This window comes from Herpailurus yagouaroundi, unplaced genomic scaffold, assembly GCF_014898765.1.
Source record: "Herpailurus yagouaroundi ecotype Mexico unplaced genomic scaffold, PumYag 186, whole genome shotgun sequence".
Taxonomy (NCBI): domain Eukaryota; kingdom Metazoa; phylum Chordata; class Mammalia; order Carnivora; family Felidae; genus Herpailurus; species Herpailurus yagouaroundi.
Window position 1 is genome coordinate 18,248,231 of NW_024412417.1, and position 23,243 is coordinate 18,271,473.

General features: G+C 35.8%; 1 protein-coding gene across 4 annotated transcripts in view; it reads right to left on the bottom strand.

Moving 5' to 3' along the window:
• Positions 1-21,334, bottom strand: part of ANGPT1 (angiopoietin 1) — a 245,140-nt gene extending 223,806 nt beyond the window's left edge. For 2 of the 4 annotated variants that reach the window (XM_040494250.1, XM_040494249.1), the window contains exon 1: positions 20,679-21,334. In XM_040494250.1, the coding sequence (XP_040350184.1) occupies positions 20,679-20,975 (297 nt within the window). In that variant the 5' untranslated portion in view covers positions 20,976-21,334. Of the gene's footprint in view, positions 1-17,731; positions 17,751-20,674 lie in introns of those variants that run through there. The other 2 variants (XM_040494251.1, XM_040494252.1) reach the window with 2 other exon arrangements.
• Between the last annotated feature and the right edge of the window lie 1,909 nt (positions 21,335-23,243).

Below are 23,243 nucleotides of genomic sequence, written 5' to 3' on the forward strand. Positions count from 1 at the left end.
AGAATAGTTTACAGATATGATGTAATAAAATAAAAATTTGAAAATATTTTGTTTTATAATATTTCAATTAAGTGATATAGTTTTGATTTCTCATTCTGTTATAACTCATAGCTTGTCTAATGAAAGACAAAGAAAATTAATACACTTTTTGGAAGAAAAATTATATACTAAGCTTTCTTATTCAATGTATAAGCCTATAGCCTCAAGGGCCTAGAATAAAGACATTTACAGAGGCTATAATGTTAAGTATGTGCTATTAGCAAATTTACTAATTTTTTTCATTTGCATTATTGTAGGAGGGTAATAAAATACATTAGGTTGCCCTTAATGCATCCTCAGTGACTTGGAAAATTCATGTTTCTATTCTCATGTAGGACTTTGTCAAAAGTGCAATCTCTTCTGCATATAACTATCATATCACCCATAAACATTAAGATGTATAACAGGTTTTTAGGAAAAGCCTTATTTCTCTTACTTCAGGAAGCTTTGAAAGGATTCTTCATACATGAGAAGTTGAAATCTATTACTTTGTCAATCTTTTTTGTTCTCAAATGGCTCTCAGTAAGGATCAAGCACTGCCCAGCAGGGCTGTTCTCTGATTCTTAGTGAGAACGTTACAACAGAATTCATGTTACAAGAGAATTATAGCTAATATGTCTTCTTAACATCTAGAGAAATCCATCGTATAACATAATCAAGCATGTCTATTAAATCCAAGGCACTATACATTTTCACTAAGATCTGATTGTGTTTCTTTGTTTATTAACTTTATTAACTAAAGTCCACACTTTGTTCAGATTTCCTTAGTTTTACCTAATGTTCTTTTCTTTTCTTTTCTTTTTTGGTCCAGTATCCCATCCATAACATAACATTTACACATTATATACCCTTAGGCTACTCTTGCTTTTTTTGATGATCTTGACATTTTTGAGGAGTACTCATCAAATTATTTGTTGAATACCCCCTACATTGAGATTTTTCTGATATTTTCGACATGATTAGACAGGGGTTATATACATTAAGGAGATAAGTTACTCTCTTTTCTCCCTTCCAACAATGCACTCTTTAGAAAGAAGATACTATGTGCAGCCTATGCTTAAGGAGTTGGGAGTTATACTCCATGTCCTTTATGTGGAACATCTATACAAATTATTTTAAATTCTTCTGCACAAAAGATTTGTTCACTGGGACTTGAACAAGAGAATTTTAAACCAATCCTCCTCTAAACACTAACAAAAGAGGCAGCCCTTAGAAAGCCCAACTTAGCTTTGTTGGGTACAGTTTGTAAAGAAAACATTAAAAATTTAAATAGATGTAATTTGTAAACATATGCTATGTTTCAGACTTCATTAGGCGCTTAGTGAATTTTGTCTCGTATCTTCACCATAACAACCTTTTGAAAAAAGCATTACTATTCTCATTTCATAACATGCAGAAATTTGAAGCTCAGAGGGGTAAAATAACCTGCTCAATTCACACCTACAGTCCATCAAATGCTGAAAGCTAAACTACGTACATGCACATGCACACACACACACACACACACACACACACACACAGGCATTATGTATTATGAAACAACACCTTCCCATATATAACAAAGGCAGGAAGTATTTCATAGACTATGGTTTGTCTTCTTTTAAAAAAGAGAGTTGGTTAAGTGGATATTTCCAATTCTAATTTTTCCCCATTCATTTTCCTCATCAAGAATGTAAGTGACTTCCCTATCCCTACTACCACTACACTAGCACTGGCCATCCCCTGGTTTGAGGTGTTCAATTCTCTAGGGGGTGTGGTCATTTGAGTGAATAAGCTTCATGATATAAAGTCATGAGAATGTAAGAGAAATATGTGTCAACTTCCCAATGAGCATATTTTATTTCTAGGCATAAATATGAGTTTGCTTAACTGTCCACATGTTCTATGTTACAAAACCATTATTCTTGCTCAGCAAACATGGAATTTCTATGTTTTTACAAAACAAGACTTTTACTCAAACATTTTACCTGAAACCTGCATGACAAGCAGGGCACACATATTTTTATATTAACCAGGAAGGAATATCTCTGTGTTGTACCATCATGAAATGCACCATAAGGCATCATCCACTTGGTAAATGCTAAAGAGCACTACGCATTTTATTATTACAAAATGTACATGCTTACAAATATAAAATGACCCAGTTGAAAACACGAAGTTGAGCTCAGGTCATTTAAGATACACACACACACACACACACACACACACACACACACACACACACGTCAGCAAATATCTCTCAATAAAACTTAATACTTCTCTGATCAGATTCTTCACTGAAATGGCTAATGCCTTTATTTTTAAAATGGAACCATGAAGTTTTATTTTTTAATGGGATTCACTTAATTTTCAAAGATCAAACAGACTTAAAAGAATCCAATCATTCCTGTATGTAAGTTTGTATATAATACAAATAGAATAGTGTAGTATGTATCCTGCCTGATAGTACAAATGGAGTTTTAAGTGGTTGGAAGCTCCAATGTAAGGCTCATTTACCTTAGGCTTAATAAACAATTTGACTTGACTCCTTAACACATTCTATACTATAAAACCTGTAAATGTGTGGGGTACAACAAGGAATGGAAAGTAGAATGGGGCTCTTTACCTCTATCTGAATTAAGAAATTTTAAAGCACCCTAGGATTGTCCTTTCCTCCTCTCATTTGAAAAGGTAGAAATGGAGTCAATCATGTCTTATGTGGTACTGAGAATTACTCTTGAGGCACCTGGGTGGTTCAGTCGGTTAAGCATCCAACTCTTGATTTTTGCTCAGATCATGATCTCACAGTTGGGTGAGTTCGAGCCCAGCATAAGGCCCTGTGCTGACAGCAAGGAGCCCACTTGGGATTCTCTCTCTCCACTCTCTCTGTCCCTCCCCTGCTTGACTTTCTCAAAATAAATAAAAATAAACACTAAAAAAGAGAGAAAATTATTCTTAAAGTCATCTGAAGTTAACAGCTCCACATGACACAAATACAGAAACATTTTGTCATAATTTAACATTTTTTCCACAGTACTTAACTGCCTGAATAAAACATTTTTGTAATGTTCCCAGTTCTAAAATATCAGTGTTATCTTTGATGAAGACTTCTGTTTTATTTTTCTTGACCTAAGTACTATTATGATAGTCCCCTCAGAAGTTCACCTGTTCCCTAATTCTCTAGCTGCTTTCTCCAGCCTTTCATCTGTTTACTTCATCACCTTATTACTTCAGGCAAGTATTAGAGCTGCACAGGCCACTCTCCCTGCAATCCCAACTCTGGTAATTCATCCTTTCATTAAGCAACTGCGGCATCCAAAACCATTTTCTCACCATTACTGTATTACTATTTATGTCCTTTAAAAATTTGACAGTAAGGTTCTATTACTGTGTCCCTTCCTACCAAATTCCATTGCTTAAGAGTGAGTTGAAGGGTCACAATACTTATCATACTTACTTATTAATAAGTATCACATCTACTTATCAATTTATCCATCCAACCATCCATCTTTACATCTATCCATTTATCTAATACTACATGGAGTATGGGGCAGGAGAGATGCAAGGAATTTGCTAAGGCATAGAACACACAAAGTGAAGGAAGAAGGGTAAATCATGATAGTGTAATATAACTTCTAGGATTTAGATATGGCTGAAACATAGAGAACCATGGAGAAAATTGTGAGAGATGAGATTAAAGGCCAGTTTAAGTAAGCCACAGTGTTTGAACCCCAGTTTGAGGGTATTTTGGAGCCATTGTTGAATTTTAACCATGAGAATGGCATGATTGGGTTTTGACTTCTGGAAAAGCTCTGGTGCCCAGTGCAGTTTGTCCTGGGACAGATATTAAAATCTTGCAAAGTAATTTCATATATATCATGCCACATAATTATAACTTCTGTAATCTTTCTTTCATACGTCTTCCTGCTCTCGTTGCTACATCAGATCCTAGAACATTTAATCTTGAGTTTATATTCTACAAAACTAGGTCACCCATTCACCGTCTCTCTTATAACTTACCTTTCTGTAAATAAAAGCCTTTAAAATCTACTACTTCCTCTGAATTAAAAAAAAAAATCAGCTGAGGATTATGGACTACCCCAACCCAATTTCTATGTGTAATTCACCATTTTCAGAGCTTTCAACATTAATTTCTTCACAAAAGCAGAGAAAAAAGGGAAGAAAGAAGTGAAAATTGGTATGAAATGAATAAGTGACCACCCTAAGATTAAAGTGGATTCAGAACTGGTCTTATAGGAAGGCAGCTGCTTGGGGTTGAGGGGAGGATGTGAAGTTATTGAAACCCTATCCAAAATATTTCTTGTAGGTTTCCTTTACCTATAGATTCTGCTACTATTTTTAAAGGCCCATCCATATTTATATTGGCCTGAGAACAGTTATTTTGAAAAGTGATGGAAATTTTAACCTGGTTAATTTCCCATCATCTCCACTTCACTTGACTTCAGTCTAGATATACCTATTTTTCTTTAAAAAATAAAACTTACATTACTTTGATGACAAAAGTGGCACATGTTCATATCATACAACAAATACAATATGCATACAAGAGAAAACAAAAATATTCAACTGCACCATTAAAAACAAATCAACACAAATGTTTTGGATGTGTTTCCTGTCAATGGTTTTATGCATATACTTACAAGTACACACCCACCTCTCCACCACCCACTCTCATCACACCAAGTCAAGTCTGTAACGTATATGGAGTTTTCCAAAGTGAGGACAATAACAGTGTCTACGTACAGGGTTGCAAGGATCATATAAACTAACACCTTTAAACTGTCTGTCCCAGGGTTGGTATATACAAAATGCTAAAAATATTAGCTAATATTTTTCATGGTTATAATTATTCAGGTACACTAATATATTCACTTAAAATTTTGTGGGCATTTTCTCTTGTCAAAATATGATTTTTTAACAGATGTAGTTGTGATGTCACTGAAGACATGGTTTTTCATTAGACAATCCTGGGTTGAGGCGTCTGCTGGTTCTACTCTTTACTGCTTGTGGGAGATAATGCATGATTTCCTCATTTGAAGCTATGAATAATACTGCTTATCTTTCAAAAAAATTTTTTTAGGGTTAAAGATCATGGGTCCATGAAATCATAGTAAATACCAAATAAATAACAATATTTGTTTCTAATGTTCCTGCTACGATAGCTGTAATGAATATATTCATATATACTGCTCTTTCCTTCTTTTGAATTATTTCCTTGGGAATGATTCCCAGAAGTAGGATTACTGAGTCAAGGGTTATAAACAATAGTTATGTTCTTTATATTTACTGTTATGTTGTTTTCCATAAGTTTCAACCAATATATAATGTAATAAGCAAAGCACTTTATATATTCAAGGAATGTTCCTATACCTGTTTCATTCAAGTCCACATCCTCTGCTCATCAGTTAAGAAGAAGAGAATCTGGGATGGATTTTTATTGCAGGAATTCCAAACCACTGGGAATTGAACAGATGCTGCTAACTCATTTGACATTTAGGAGACCACCAGTCAGCCGTGCTCAAGAACAGCTTTCAGAAACATCTGGATTTAAACTTACAGACTAATCATGACAGGTTAAGTAGTAAATAGTTATAAAATAGCTTCATGCCTTGAGTCTCAAAAATCTGAATTCACTGAGATTTTTGCAATTTTTAGATGATAGAAAAATTCAAATAATGTAAGCATTAAGACTCACATAAACTATACAGTATATCATTTTGGTATTACGGTTGACTTGGAATTTAGGAAGGCTCAGAGGATTTTTACAAATACTATTTTGAAGGTAAGAAAAATCCTTACAAATAATTATTTTACTCAAAGGAGCACTTTACTCAAAGGAAACTATCTTTGTGCAGTCTTCAAGTTACATTTATTGAATTTTAATTTATGTGAACCTGAAGTAGTTTACAAAAATAGAGAAAGGTAGTAAAAATATTGGCTTAAAAACCAACATTTATGACATTCTACTTATGTCATGAGCCTTAATTAAATGCCAGCCTCTGGAAGGCAGAGCTCATGTCTGATATATTGTTCTTCAATGATTACCATAGAATAAGTACCATAGTAAACCCTTGCATGTATGCCTATGGAAATAGTGACTAATCCAGTCACTATTATTGCATTAATATATTACCTCCAAATTCAGTGGCTTGTAACAACCATTCCATTATGTTCATTAGGCTCACAGACTCTATGGGTCAGGATTTCAGACAAGGCACAGTGGGAATGGGTTGTTTCTGCTCCATGATGCCTGGGAGTTTAACTTCACATCTGGAGGTAATGGGAGTAAGTAGGGGTTGGAATCACCTGAAGGCTCATTCACTCATATGTCTACAGCCTGAGATGGAATGACTCAAAAATGGTGATCTGTTAACCAGAGCACCTACACATGGCCTCTCTATGTGGCTTGACTTCCTCACAATACGGTGACCTCAAGGTAGTTGGAATTCTAACATGGCAGCCCAAGGCTCCAAGCATGAGTATTACAAAGAACAACATGGAAACTTAATTGCCTTTTATGACCCAGACAGATTCAAAGAGAAGGGAATTAATTCTTTATGAGACAATGACATGCAAGATACTTTACTATTTATATGATATATTACTATATATGCATAAAATACTACTATAACCATTTTTGGAAAACACAACCAATAATTACATTCTAGTGCTGTTTTCTATTTGACTTCTACTCTTCCACTGTGTTAAATTTGTATTTTCTTTGAATAGTTTTAGTACCCAAACATGGTGGGGAGTTTTTGGTTCTAAATTTAAAAACCGTAAGTGGTTTTTCAAACTACACCTTCCTAAAAGATTCTGATACACCCTACTGAATGGACAGGTAGAAATGATTGCCCAGTAATCATAAAAGAACCAATCACACATTAATCTCATTTCCACAGGGGATATTTTGTATCTGAACATAAGAGAAATTCCCAAAATATTTGGTGAATTATTTAAAATACAAGCAATTTAATAGGCTTATAGAGTTTGTTTGAATGTTTTAGTTGCTTCTGATATATTTTTGGCCATGGCTTTAAAAATTAGATACAGTGGAAGATATTTCATAATAGTAAAATAATATATAGGGATATTTTATGCTTAAGATAACTAATTTCCATAGTGATCTTTTTCCCCTATAAACCACATAAGTTTAATTTGTGAACTCAAAGTATGTAAGCTTTGGTCCCATATGAAACAAAATGATCACAAAATAGTTTTCCTTTCTCTCTGACCTGGAGGCTGCTTAGCTCCTATATATACTCAATCCTCAGTTAAGAGTTTTCTTGAGTACTGAGTGTGGGATTTCTACTTTCACTGTCAACTTTAATCATTTATTTGAATCAGTTCCCTTCGTTCATCAGTTTATCTTGATTGTCAGTAAAAGATAATGACAGTTCTACTTTCACAGTGCTTATTAATTTTCTGTTCTTTTTTCTAAGCATAAATCTTGGATCAAGATTACTTTTATATCCTGAAGAACTAAACTAAACTAAACTAAAATAAAATAAAGACAAACATGGCACATGGTCATTTTCCCAAAAATATTATAAAAGAACCTAATTCATTAATGTTGAAGTGTTAAATAATCTCCCTTATTGACTATATTTTTTCCTATTTGGTCTTTAACCAAAAGAAATACAACCTATAGCTACACTGTAGTGTTTGTAAGTAAAAATGCAGATAAACTAGTTTAAAATATCACCTTTATTTGTATACTCATATCTGTGTAACATCAACTGTGTAAGTAACTCATTATTTGAAAAAGAATGTAAAAACAACAAATAGTTATTTGCCTCTGACATGTTTTCGGTTTAAATAAAAATTTGCATCTGGTCAGGAAGAGTGCTAAGAAATAATTCTCCTAAGAATACTAGTTTTCTTAGAGCATTTCTTACATATGTTTGGTGAATTATTCCAATCCCTAAAGAAGATTATTTATTCTGAATATATTCTCCAAAAACTTAGAGGAAAACATCATTCATTTGAACCTCTTCCTACTCTCCATCAATCAAAATTTGTTTTAATTTGTGAAGGAAAAGTGAAAGAGGCATGAACAATTAAGAGCTTTAGATAGAGCCACTCAGAATTTCTGAGTTCAGATTTTACACTTGTGTCAAAGTAAATATATAACCTTTTAAAAATCATTCGATTTCACTGAACCTCAGTTTGTTTATCTATAAAATGGAGATGATGATACCTACTATTTATAAAAATGTGCTTATCTGTTTGGATGATGATACTGCTTAATGAAGGTGGACTTATTAATACCCTATTTGTTACTCAATACCTGTCTTCAAATAGAATGTCATTTTCATACTTGCTTTGTGGACAAAATATGTGACATCCATTGCCCTCTGAGATAAACTGACATATTCCATTCACAAAGCAATTGTAATTTCACTGGCAGGAGATGGGATTATGCTAAATGGATGAGATAAATCACATCATAATCATGTGTCCACCTAAAATACAAACTATATCACTAAATATAGGAGGTCAATTCCCAGCTTCTATTAATGTGTATTTGCTATTTTGTCAGCTTTTTTTTCTTTCCTTTTCTTTTTCTTGTCAGCTGACTCTTGAGAGGAGATGAAAAGTATCAAACATGGTAGATGAAATATTATAAATATGGAGGGGATGAAATATTAGAAATACAGAGGGGATAAAGAAAGAAACCCTTACAATTAAGAAAGCTTTATACTCCTTAACTTAACAGTTTCCTGCAAATTGGGAAAAGGTCCTTGTTATTAAACATTAACACTAATCTTTCAGACCATTTCACTGACCAAAAGTTGCCCCTAAACAATCTAAGCACCACAGCATGCATTTACTCATGTATATATCCTACCAATAGCTATGGAGCACCAACAACATGGATGTGCCCCACACTGCCGATCGTCATCATTCCATGGAGAACTGAGGTCAAGCAAGTAGATACACATTGAATTTTTTTCCTCCTTAATGTGTTTTAATCTCTCCTATTATGCAAAGGTGGATGAAAAGCATACCTGAATTCTACTTTGCCCCCATCCTATCTTGTCCTCTCTCTTCTTTGGGACTACTTGAAAAAGAATGAACAGAAGGGAGTTAGTCTGGAGTTGTTCTACCTCATGTGCTTGATAGTTACAAAAAGCTACAACTCTCAAAGCCCAAGCATCTGAGTGGTCAGGCCTCCAAGATCAGGAAAAAAAGAGGAAGAGCCATCACAACTCTCTGCAAGTAGCAGTGTTTTGGCCTTGGACCAAAATACCAGAAATATTTTAATTAATAGGGACAGTGATAAATAAAATAGGAAGTGAGATAAGAGGCCATTGCCTGAGAAAAGAAGGCTTTTCTTCTCATTTTTACAACTCTCTTGAATGACCCACAAAAAAAAGTGCATGCAAATAATATTTTAAGTTCCAGGATGTGCTTTTGCTTTTCCAAGGATTGTCCACAGATAAATCTAAGAGGGAGGTCATTAAATGGAACGGAAGATATATAGAATAGACAGCTTCACCCCATGTAAAGCAATTGTAAGCCCTTCTTTGTGTTTTAAGTTTTTAGATAACTAGTCAGATTCAATTAAGCTCTGTAACTTCAAGAAATGGTGCTTCTAAGGAGATAGGCAGGAGGGACTATAGACGTGGGATTCCTGGTCTGTTAACAGACCTGGGGGAGGCTAGAGAGAATTGGGCTATTGTGCTTCAATCAGCAGCAATAACCTATGTGTCACAGTCAATTTAACCACGGAGCTTTAGAGATAGGATGTGGACAAATGACTGAAACAGTACTTGAGAAAGGGGCGAACACATTTTGTATGAAAGCATTAAGGGTTTAGGTGCAAAGACTACTACAGAAAAAAAATTTTTTTAAATAGACTTAAGGTTTGAAGATTGACAAGAAGGGACACGGCAAAAGTTGCTATAGCTAATCCCACAGTTGGTTAAGATCATAGGTCACGGAGCCAAACTGCCTGGAATTGGAGGCTGACCCCCCCACCACTTAGCCACTAAGTAAACTTGGACAAGTTACTTGCCTTCACTGTGCCTTAACTTGCTAATTTGCCATGTGGGAAAATTATAATACCATCTACCTCACCCTGGCTTTTGAAGGTATTCAATAGATTAATACATGTAAAGTCCTTCCAAATGGCTTGATAGTTGGTAAAAGGGTTCAACATTTAACTATTACTATAACCCAGAACTGCCCCCAAGGAATAACTAATATTTACTTAACATTTGCCATGTGAGAGAACTTATGCAAGGTAATTTATGTAAATTAACTTTACTCCTAGCAATCAGCCTATAATGTAGGTACTGTTATTACCTCAAGTTTACTAATAATACAAATGAGGCACAGAGAAGTTAAGAAAGTTGCCCAAGGCCACATAGCAAGGAAGTAGTATTGTCAAAATTCAAATCTAGGCAGTCTGGCTTTAGGTACAACACACTTCATCACTGCATAGCTCTCTATTTGACATAGAAAAAACAGTGGACACAAACAATGCGTTTACTATCTATTTTAGTGGGTTTAGGCTTCTCAACAACAGCGGCTGTAGTAGATTCATCACGGTCTCCCAGTACCCAGCAGACCACCTTGTGGATATTTGATTAGATAACTGGCTAACTGGCTGCCTGTCCTTTGTGAATAGCAGGTGTTTAGTTCTATGACTTATGCCTGTATTCTGAAATCCCACAACAGAACTCACTGCTGTCTCTTATGGAGCAGTCCTCTGGACACTGCTATAGTTCCACGATCCCTCACTGTGCCCCCAACCCCCAATAAAGGGACAGTCACTGGAAAACTTGTTCATTCACCCTCTCTCTTGCCCATCCTCTTTCCTGCACTTCCACGCCATGGCTGCCAGTACAAGCAGCATCACATAGGACTTATGGAAATAATGCCAGAGAAGAGAGGGGGGATGAAAAGGAAAGGCAGGCCAGGAATGAGTTCCTTTGAGTCCTTTTGTCCTTCCTGCTCAAAGGACTGCCCCCATTACATATCTTTTCTGGTTTCAAGTCCCAGAAGTCTCCCCACTACAGAATGAGAAGTAGGAGTTTGGAAAAAAGTAGGCCATTGGAAAGCCAGAAAAAATTATTAGGATTCTCATTTCTAACATAATAAGAAAGTTAATAATAAATTCATATAAGGCTTCACTTTGGAGCCCTCACTCCTCAGTATATCAAATGGCCGTGTATTATTCATCTCCTAAAAAAAAGAGAACAAGCTCATCAGGGCCAATACAATTAAAGATGTCACCTTCAGATGATTGTCCTCTCTCAGCACATTGTGATATGTTGCAGCTTAGGTGTATTTGGAAAGTGGATTTAAGTTTGGTTTTATCTAGTCTTAAGTAAATTAACCTTCTCAGTCAGGATAAATGGCTTAAACAATACCAAATAATCTTACTTGCATTTTATTAATGTTTCAGCACAAATGAATATGAAATTGGCAATTCTGAGATTCCTTTTCCTGCTATCATATACTAGAAGTAAAAACAAAGGTAAGCTAAGTTGACCTAAAAGGAATTATTGAAAATTCTGAAAATATGTAAATGCCTACTTAAAATTCAGATCTCCTTTCACTATCCTTAACAATGAATTCTATTCTAAGTGAATATTGTAGCTTGAGATATTAGGTATTTTCAGTGTAATTCATGTTCCAAAATTTAAGATAAGTAAATATAAACTATCATGCATTTGGATAATTCAGGAAATAGATAAGTTATACAATCTGCTATTAATTGTCCAAGAGTTATCTATTAACTTAACATATTTTGGTCATGTTAGGTATGGGCCTCAACATTCTCAGAGTCAAGAACAACCTGTATTTTTGTAACTTACACATTAACATTCTTTTTTTTAAATGTTTATTTATTTTGAGAGAGAGAGAGAGGGAGAGACAGAGAGAGAGAGAAAGCGGGGGATGGGCAGAGAGAGAAGGAGAGAGAGAATCCCAAGCAGACTCTGTGCTGTCAGCACAGACACCTGCAGGGGGCTTTATCCCACTAACTGCGAGATCATGACCTGAGCTGAAATCAAGAGTCGAATGAGCCACCCAGGCGCCCTCACATTAATAATCTTAACCTGGCTTTGTAGATGGCAGAGTTGGACATTCTTACGCTAACTTGTCAAAAAAGATTCAAACTATCAAACATTATGTTTCTTCCTGTCTGCCAGTAGACTGGTTTTGGCAGCTTTACCTCACTAATATTTGATTATTTGGAAGTTTGATTGCAGTCATTCTGAAACTATATTCCTTTGAACATACAGGATCCCCTGATGAGTGCCTCTGGGGGAGGAGCTGAGGAAGAGGGTCCAGGCAGGATCTCACTTTGGTTCCCTTCTAGCCCATCTATTTGCATCTAGATTATATATGAAGCTTCTACCTAATAATTTGCTTGGAAACGGGGTTCCACTGCTAAGAAGTATTTGGAATTTATCAGTTCATTTGTTCAAAAATAGTAAACCTTCAGTATATTATTCACATTTTAAAGTTATAAATATTCAATTTATTCAATAAGTTATTCATTTATTCAATGAGTATTAAAACTAATGATTATTATAGCTCTGTTCTTATTACTTAAAAGCTGGGTAAAATTGGAAAACAGAGAAGACTAGTGATTTAGCAATAAGGATACAATTCTCACGTCTTGTATCTGTGCAGTTGAGATAAGGTGGATGCAAAGTCTGCTGGGTGTAGCAAACCTTTAGCCACAATAAATATCCACTGTATTTTAATATAGTCAATTATATATTAACAGTGAAGAGAAGAACAGTGTTAAAATGTTTTACAAAATCTTGGGATTATCTCTAAAGGTTTAGTAGCAAAATGCACTTTGGAGTTTTAAAATATTTATTCATTCTCTGAGAATGGAAACCCTCTAATAATCTTTAGGGTCTAGTACTATGATTCAACTCATTCAGGTTTCATGATCCTAATGAGTTAGAATGATACATGTAACTAAATTTTCAAACAGACCACCTTTCAAAATTATCATCAGCAATTCCACAGAAATATACAGTAAGTTTACGTATTTGATACCAGTAAGTTTGGTGGCTTCTATGTACACATTACTGTTTCAAGATATTCACATCTTATTTGCATATTACTAGTATTTCAGCCACTGATTTACTTTAGGTACAGCTTGATACGCTAATTTGCATGCTCTTTCAATAATGCAAAACAAACTTAGGAACTACATGCCAATGCAGACCCGTAATAAGTAACCTGTAGCCATGTAGCATGTATATACAAGTAACATTTATTATATTTGCTATACTCTATATTCTCCAGTACTTATCACTAAATATGCAAACATCCAAATATGTTATTGATTATTATTAGCTGCCAGTAGGGTTATGCTGGGCTTTATGTTTTATACCATTTTCTCTGTTAAATATTACCTTTTCATATGTTTGAAGGAAGAAATCAGGTCATTTGGCTAGGTAACCTAGACCAAACAAACTCAAAAACCTCTTACTTCTGCTATTTCTGTGTATGAATTCGAGAAAAGTGTTTGGTACAGTCTCAAAATATAAAGAAAAGATAATCCTTGGAGTGCTTCATTCTTTAGAAACCTCTTGGATAAGGGAGGGGGCATATCTTTTGTACACTTTGTAAAGAGATTTAAACACTAAGAGGCCCTCCCTTCTATAACCATGGGGCCAGAACCAAAGGAGGTTTGGAACTTCCCAACTTCACAGCAAACGATAATCTTGTATTGGAACAAAAGGGGAGGATGACTCAGAATGTAATTAGGGTTGTGCATCTAAGCAAATGGTATTAAAAAAAGAAAAGAAGACAAGGCTCAGGAAAAGGATGCTGTTCTACACAGAGACAAGGCCATGGAAGAATGAAAACAAAACCTCCTCAAGGAGCAAGTTACAGCATAGCAGCTGATAAACCTCTGTAAATTGTGCCTGAACAAGCCACTTGTTGCTCCTCCCCTCCCATCATCTACACAAATGGGAATACTTGTAATGCTTATACCTAAAGCAAATGATAGAGGGAGGAAAGGTTTCTAAATAAATTGAACCTAAGAGGCTGAGCTGAAGCCCCAGTGCCATGAAAACAGAACGCCTCTGATGTTTTGTCAACATTCTTGCTGATGCCACAACCAACAGGTTGAAACAAGTACATACAGCAAAGAACCCTGGCACCAAGGCCTGGTAAACCCAGATGCTGGTGATCTGCATTGTTATTCAGGTGCTTTTTCTGTTCCAACATGTATTTGCTTTTGGAATATTTCTCTGTCCACATAATGATGGGCAGAGGAAAGGAAAGACATGAAATTTCCTTGCCTGTAACTCCTCTAAAATGTCACCTCACAGCATGTCCAGATACCAAGCCAAGAAATGGCTTACTCAGGCTCTCTGCCAACTGGCATGGACCTAAAGATTATTTGACCTCCTGGAGGGCGATCTTTTTCCCACACAACAAACTTCACAATTTACCTTGCAATGGTCCCAATATTAATACCATATTCCTTTTGTGGTATAGGACAGGGGTCAGGAAACTTTCTGTAAAGGACTGGATATTAAATGTTAGCATCTGTGGTCTCTGTTGCAACCCTCAACTCTGCCTTTGTAAGAAGAAAGCAGCCATAGACGTTACATAAACAAATGGTGTGGCTCGGTTTCAATAAAATTTTATTTACAAATGCATAGACAATTACATTAAGGAATGGGTGTGGTTTTATTTCAATAAAACTTTATTTACAAACACAGGTGGCAGTCAGGATTTAGTTCAAGGGCCATAGTTTGCTGATCCTTGATTTAAATGATGGAAATTCAGAAGATTAAAATTTCTCCTAGTACATAGTTAGATGGGTATCACAGGGAATATAGTTGAGTGTTTCATTTTCATACAAATATTTAATTATAGCCCAAATCTACTCATGGAATTCATTCATTTCTCTATTCATTAAAAAAAAAAAAGTATTCTTTCCAACTATGTTCCAGGTATTGTCCTAAAAAAGTAGATCTGCTATAAAAAATAACAGACGAAATAATAAATAAAAACTAGTGAACAAGACAGGCACAGTCTCTACCTCATAGAGTGCAAGGTTCAGGAGAATATCTTTTGCAAATATTTATTGAGGGTCTACTATGTGTTGTGTATATAGGTATACTACAGAGAATAAGACAGACAAAGACCTCTTCTGGCATTTACATTATAGGTAGAGGGAGAAAAAATAAATAAGGTGACAAACAATAAGCAATAAGAGGTCATGCTGTGCCACAAAGAAATAATACAGCATTATATGACAAAAAGTCACTTAGTAGAATTCAGGAAGGTGGTAGGTAATAGTGCTCAGAAAAGACTTTCCAAGAAGATGACTTCCGAGCAAAGACCTGAATAAAAACAAAGAGCCATCCATGCCAATATCTGGAGGAAGAATTTTCCTAGATAAGTAAATAGCATGTAAAGTCCCTGAGACAGAAATAAACTGACCTTTTATAGAAATAACAAGAAGGCTAATGTCATTTGAGTAACTGGAATAAGGGAAATGTTGTAAATGATGAATCTAGAGGGGAATATGGGGGCAGATCATATACAGCCTCAATGTAAAGAATTTGCATTTTAGTCTTACATAATGAAAAACTGTAGGAAAATTTTAAGGAAAAGAATGATACATTCATATTCATTTCAGATCACATTGAACCAATAATTCCAGATGAGATTAGTGCTACTTAAAAAAGGCTTCTGTGAAATGGCATGGTCAGGGGTAAAGAACAGTTGCAATCACCCATAGTAAAGGACCTACTTGCCCTGGCTCAAAAATCCTGCAATCTGCCACGACAGACAGTTTGAGAACAGGCTTGCTTCTTCCTACAGAGAAATCCAAAAGACTATGATAGCTCCAACTGCCTAACTTCTAGGACTCAGAAAGGTTTTTCTGTCTTCTTGGATCTTTTGATTCTAAAATATAACAAGCAACAAATAAAACCTAACTATTCATTGAAAAGTTAATACAGGGGAAGACTCCCTACTTGGCTTGAAAACTAAGAGTTGATCTCAGATGAAGTTGGTAGGGACATTTCTACAACTGGATTTAAAAGACAATTATTCCTTTAAACTTTCTTGGCAAGTGCTATTTTTTCCCATCTTAGTGCATAAATTATATATGCATATTTTCTTCAAGTTTAGTGACAATTTTTTAAAAACATACTTATCAATTGTCCACTCATTTCACACATTCAGGAAGCACCCCTACAAGTGCAAATAAAACACAGAACATCCCCTCTGGCTTATTTTGCATAGTCACGAGCCACCAAAACAATGCACAGATGGGAGGTCATTTCCAATTACATAGATTCATATGTGCACATATTATACGCAAATATATGTCATTATTGTATGCAGTAAATTGTTGCCTACAGGCCTGGAAGTCCAAAATTATTTTTTCCCCAAAGGAAGGTCCAACTGACCCTCAAGTAAACTAGCACAAAGGATTTAAGCAAACTTTAGCCTCTAAAAGCAGTTACAAGCTCTCCTAATTTTCATTATTTTATTCTAGCACCACATACTGGAGCACCTGATGTCTTTTATTTAACACTATGATGGTAACAGAGATATTGCTCAAACCCTTAAAAAACATTTCAGATATATATGGGTAAAGAACTATTCACTACACTCAAGGGGACTCATACTCTGAGTCGGAAAACAGCCTCAAAACAAATAATGAAAACGACAGGAAGTGCAGTGCTAGCATGACACATGCAATGAACGTATTATGACAACATGGGAGAACTCAGCCTGGGAGAAGTGGAGCACAGGTACATGTCCTAGAGAAACTGGCAACAAAACTGACTTGAATAATTAAGTGGAGAAGATGGAGCAAAGGTACAAGTTTTTGAGATCCTAGATCACTGGCTAAATGCAATTTGGATAATTAGTAACCACCTACTCCAGACTCAATATTGTTTTAATATCAAGACAAAAGTAATTGTAGGATGTAGTGCTTGCCTAAATGACAACTTACAATCTAGTTAGGGAGGTAAAGGGTACAGCCAAAACAAATTGTTAATAGTACATGGTAAAGTATAGATTGCAACACATAGACAATGCATCCATTTATTCATTCAACAAATATTTACTGTCTGTCTGCAAAGGACTGTATACTGTTTTAGGCCCTGGGGATATGGCAGTAGGCGAGCACACAAAGTCTCACGGACGTCACATTCTGGTGGATATTAATATGGGTTAATATTGGTAATATATGAGTTTCAAAAAGATGATTATAATTCTCTGAAACAAAGAATGTAAGTAGAGGATGTTATTAGTCAAAAATTGCTGTCAATAGAAACATTTAGCCAAGTGTTCCAGTAAAACCTTCGCACTTATTAAAACATTTTGGATGGCAATTCATACCTACATTTTCTACTAATAATCATCAATTCATCAATTTTATCTAATGTAAAATATTTACAGTAGCTAGACCCTTGTTCTCTGTTACAAGGCATTTTTTTTTACTCAATTTATACTTTCAACAACAACAACAAAAAGACATCATTTGGCGAAGGCAAAAGACATATACATATACGTATACATATTAGTGAACTTCTGGGATACAGGAGAAAGAAAACCATAATTCAAGAAGCACAAGACATAGTGACCTTAAACAGTAGACATTTCTCTGCCAAAGGAAGGTAGAAAGGAATCAAATGAGAGTGGCAAAGTCACAAAGGCCATTTGTACTTACTGTTAATATCCCAAGACCTGGTCATCTCAGGTATTGGGTACGGTTTGCTCATAATTCTGAAAAGAACTATACAAGTGAAGAGAGTTGAATCTAGATACACAGCCCAGGTGTTTTACCCAATGAAAGGGTGATTTTTGAGCTTATTATTTATATTGCTCTTCCCCATCTGACAAGTGAAAATAATGCTAGCAACCTAACTCACAATTGGTGTTAATTGACAGGTTACTATGTAAAGTTGATCTCCTTGAATGAAATCCATCATATGAAGACACAAGTGCCAAAACAGTTCCAACACTTATGGTGAGCGACACATCATTTGCCCCCTCGCATACCTTATTTCTCATCTTGTTCAATGGCAAGACCAGAAATGAGGTGTGAGAGTGTGTAACAGCCAACGTCTTGTGAAGATTATTTGTAAAAGAATCCAGTTTACCAAACTTCATGGAAGGTATCAGATTAACATAAATTATCATCTGTCTGCATCTAGCATTTGGAACACACATTCTACATCAAAAACTTTCCTGGTAGTGATGCCATGAGCTGCATAATAATCGCCATGCTTTGATTAATTATTTTGCTAAATGGATGATTTAATTACATTTACTTACACTGATAACCTCAGTTTCTGCACTGCATTGCTTTTTATCCTAACACAACTATTCGGAATCAAAATAGAAGTAGTACAACTTGCAGTATTAAGCATACTAGTTACAGTAAAAAGATTTCCATTTGAATTATCAAAATAAATACATTACAAGAAATTTAGAACCTGAAGTAAAAAAATCCTCTAATTAAGGGAAACTTGAGAGAGCTTTTTAACAAGTTCTTTGCTGAAAGAATTTATTTGGTTTCTTGATCCTCCTACCAATCGCATTAACAATGACAAAAGATATGCAAATTTAAGCAGACAATAGTCAAGCCAAACGCTCTGACTCATACCAACAGGGACATTTTCAGCATATAATCAGCTCAATTCACGTTAGCAAGGGTCAATGTAACCAAAGAATATTTGCATAGTTATGCTTGGCCATAATCTGAAAACTATGCCATAATCATTGACCAAGAACAATGCAAACAAAAATCAAATTTATTTCACACAATAAATTAACATACGAAACATGTGCATCACATAAGCCCAATAGAATCACATATTTACCTTATTGCCGCTGAATCATTGCATAGCAACAAAAAATATGCATTACTATGTCTGAATCACCATTTTGACTCTATGTTTTACATAAACAAAATATTACATTTTTGGTAGAATAGCTTGAGTGGGACAATTTGGGACTAAATTTCCCTCCCAGCCCCTTCAAATTATCCAGACTAATTTTAATGATTGAATTCTCATTAAAAACTAGATGGATGCTATAATGAGAATAGCAATAAGCAATTTAACCAAATTAATTTGTTTACTATTAAAATACATTTTGCTAAAGATAAAACAGATATCCTATTACAAACTACTGCTACAATTAGTGCTTGAAATTTAAACTACAATTATCAAAAGGGTGCAGAATTTGGTTTGCCTTCTATTCTTCCGCCCCTATTGATCTTTTTCACCTGTAGTCTACAATAGAAAGATTAACTACAATTCCAGGTTTGGAAACTCTGAAACTACCCAGTTTCAGTTAACTTGTCAAATAAAGTATCGGTGATCTTAGTTCAGTCCCTAGTGGACAAAAGTAGAATAACTATTACTCGCATGATTCAGCAGGCAGTGCTCTAAGTGAGCATGACAACTCGGGGGAAAACAGAGCATTTGTCGTTTGCCCATCTTCTTAAAGTGTTTGCTCTGTTAAAAGACTAATTTAAAGGAGACCGGACTGGCTATGTTCCTACCTATATGCACCAAATGAATTTTTAGTAAAGATCTCCAGGAGAGAAGAATTTTCACAAATGTGATATTGCCACCCTTCTACTGACATAGTTGAATACTCTTGTTATCTGCTGTTTACCTGTTACACAAACGGAGAGCAAAGAAAGAAGGAGCTGCAGAAAGTATGTTCATATTTTAATAGACATATTTTCAACAAAAACTTCTAAATGGTTTATAGAGAAAAACTGAATAAAATGTGCATTTTGATTTTTATAAATTGGGATTAACTGCATATTCAACATTACCATTCATCTGGATACTTCCTGCATGGCACTGTGGTTACCACAATGTCCTGAGAAAAGAGGTATTTCAGGACTATAGCAAAGCCTACACGTGCTCAGCTCCAATCTGCAGGTGCACGCTCTGAAAACAGCAACCACCAGCTCAATCTCTCCTTTCCCACTGGGCAAACAACCTCTTCCTGAGGAGTTCACATTAAAATATATCTTCAGGATTTTCAGGGATGGAAAAAATATATGACATAAATCTGTCCTCTACTATTCTATTACTTGCTAAAATTAATTGCCTTTATATACTTACACAATTTCTCCAACCAAATATCATACTTTACACTTACTCTCATTTCACATTAACTTTACTAGAGGTTGAGAAAAACAAGTATTTGGTGATGATTCCTCACCCTAGCTGCACAAAATTCCTGGTGTGAAATTGATTTGATTCTAAATTAGTATTGTCATTATTTTCTTTTTTCACCAACTTTCTCAAGACACACAGGATTTTTTTTTCTCCAAGTTGGGCTCTGACAGAAAAATCAAGCTAAATTTTAAATAAGAGGAAACCAGAAACGTCATAAAATGTGCCACTGCTAGGCACATAAAAGGGTTGCCACCCTACCTTCACAGGCTTGCACAACAAGCCTGAAAACCTTGGCTCACCCATGAAGTCACTGGGAGCCAGCCGGCTTGCATTTGCAAACACTGCCTCCTTCCCACCCCCACCCCTGAGCAAAAGGTAAACACACAAATGCCCCCCTAAGGAACTCTAAGTTAGCTGCAGTGCAGAACGGAAAAGGCTCTGTGCAATTAGAAACTGAAAGCAATCACTTACTTTTTGCAGCCACTGAGTATAATTTTCCATCACATGCTCCAGATGTTGAAGTTTCTGGGAAGAGAAATCCGGTTCCACGTGTGGAGCATCTCTCTGCAGAGCGTTTGTGCTGTACTGGTCTGTCGTACTCTCACGACAGTTCCCGTCGTGTTCTGGAAGAATGAAAGTGTAGGCACACTGCCCATGTTGAATCCGGTTATATCTTCTCCCACCGTTTTCTGGACTTCGCCGCTGGTTGCTGCACCCTATGTGAGTCAGAATGGCAGCGAGGAAAGCAAAGGAAAGGAAAACTGTCATTGTACTGCCAGCTCTCTCCTTCTGTGCCTCTCGCAAAAACTTGCTCCTTTCTTCTGACCTTTAAACTAGTCTTTATTTTAGGTAAAACTGCTTGTTTGTTTGACTTTATCCCCCTCAGAGAAAACTTTTGAAAAAGAATCACAGAAAACTAGCCATTTGTTAGCTTTGTTCTAAAATGTTAGTTTTTTTTTTTATTTCACTATAATGGTAGTTTCCTTGAGATATTTATTGCATAGTAGCTGAGATTTATTGTTTCCTCTCTGTGTGACCGTTCAGCGTGGAGCCTGCCTGAGTCAGCTGCGTGTACATATTCTAGACCCTTTCCCCTACCCTATCTGCAGCAGATCTGCTATTTTCTCCCAGACCTCAGTGAGTTTTATTAAGGTTGCACATCCAAGCCGAGCTGGAAGCAGGCAGCCTTTCACAAGATGACTTGACAGGAATGCATGAGTGTGCCCCTATGCTAAGGGTGGCTGATGGCTTGGAGCAGCGGATCGTCTTACAAATTGGCTAGATGCGCACGACCTCGATCATGTACAGCCCTCCCGCCCCCTTCCGCAGACAATTGCCTCCAGCCTTTAGAAGATCCCGGGCAAATCAATAAATAGAGCAGTCCACCTTAATACACTTTTGCTGTGCATGCTGACCTACTAAAACCTAGCAAACTAGCACTAGGTTTTTAAAGTTAGTATGTAATCGGGGAACTCTAAGAAGAAACATTAGCATAATGTCCAGTAAAATAATTTTTGATAATGATGTCTGTATAAATATTTTAAAAAATTATCCTTGACTCTGGGAAAAAGAATTTAAAAACATTTTTAGAGATGGTATTCTCTCCTTGTATTCACTCAGACTTTTAGGAGTTGGAGACAATTATCAGGGAGGGTCAAATAATCAAAACAAATTTTCATAACTTGTCACTCAAAGGAATGTAGATAGCATGTGCATATTAAGCAGAATAATCTAAGTATTTAGATTTCTGAGATAAGAATTTTAAATGAAACTATACCCCTGATCAGAACGCAGCCCTGTGTGTTCTGTGTATACAAATTGAGCAACTTTCTTACAAAAACAGTGTGGTTACAATTTAAAACAGTGGCCAGAGAATTATTAATTCCTGTGGTACGTCCTAAGCACAGATTTCACAAGGACCTCTTTGGTGTTGCTATGGCTATCTTTAACACTGGTATGGAAGTTTGCCATAAAGTCTCCTGTGACTACACAGAAAAACTATCTGAGAATAAACATATATCAGGTGTGTCAATGGGCCAGCAAAGGGCTGTCTGGGAGAAATCTGTTTCCATTAAGAAACAAAAATTATCAGAAGGTAATTTCCCAAATATAGGGTGTAAACATTTGAACAAAAGGATCAGTAAAACATAAAGAACAGGGTATAATTAAAGAATTAAGGTTATGGCACTGAAATCTTTACTAAGTATGTGCAGAAAACAGGAATTACGAGCAGGGGTTTTCATCAAGAACTGGGAGGGATTTTCAGGAATGGAGCTTCTCAACGGCTGTCATGGTATAAAAACAGAAGCCACAGATGTTGACTCTTGTGTCCTCAAGGTACAGGTCAGTGGGTAAAGGGCAATAAGATTAGAGATTGGTGTGTAGGGAAAAGTTAGAGGAGAGGGCAAGACAAATTCCAGGGAAAAAATGTGATTTACTTAGGAGAAAAATATCGTGCCCAGATTTATCAGTCTTTCTCATAGCAAATAACAAATTTCTGATCTGACAGAAATGGAAGCAAATAATACCAAATATAGCAATAAAGCCCTTGAACTGCCTTTGCAGCTTCCTCCTTCTGTTGCATGTCTCTTTGTTGGCTGATATGTCACTCATGTGCACTAATAATAATGACATTTATTAAGAGCTTAATATTTTCCAGGTTGGTATTAAGCACTCCTTACATACGATCTCATTTAATTATCCCAATGAATCTGAAACATGGATATTATGTTTAATCCCATTTTACTGATGGGAAACCTAAGTCATAGCAAACCTAATTGGTCACAGCTCACATAGCCAGCCAGGGATGGTGCCAGTATGTCAAATCTAGTGAACTGATTCCAAGCCAGCCAAAAGGCTTCCAAAGGGCTCCAGCTGCACTGATTCACAGCCCTAAAGCAGACTAAGTGATGGTACTGAGAAGTAAAACAACTGATTAAAAACCAGTTTATAGCACCAAAGTGATTTAATCCTTCTTCTGTACCCAAAAAAAAAAAAAAACAAGAGTGACGGGTAACCTGTGCAGTAGAGTTTTTA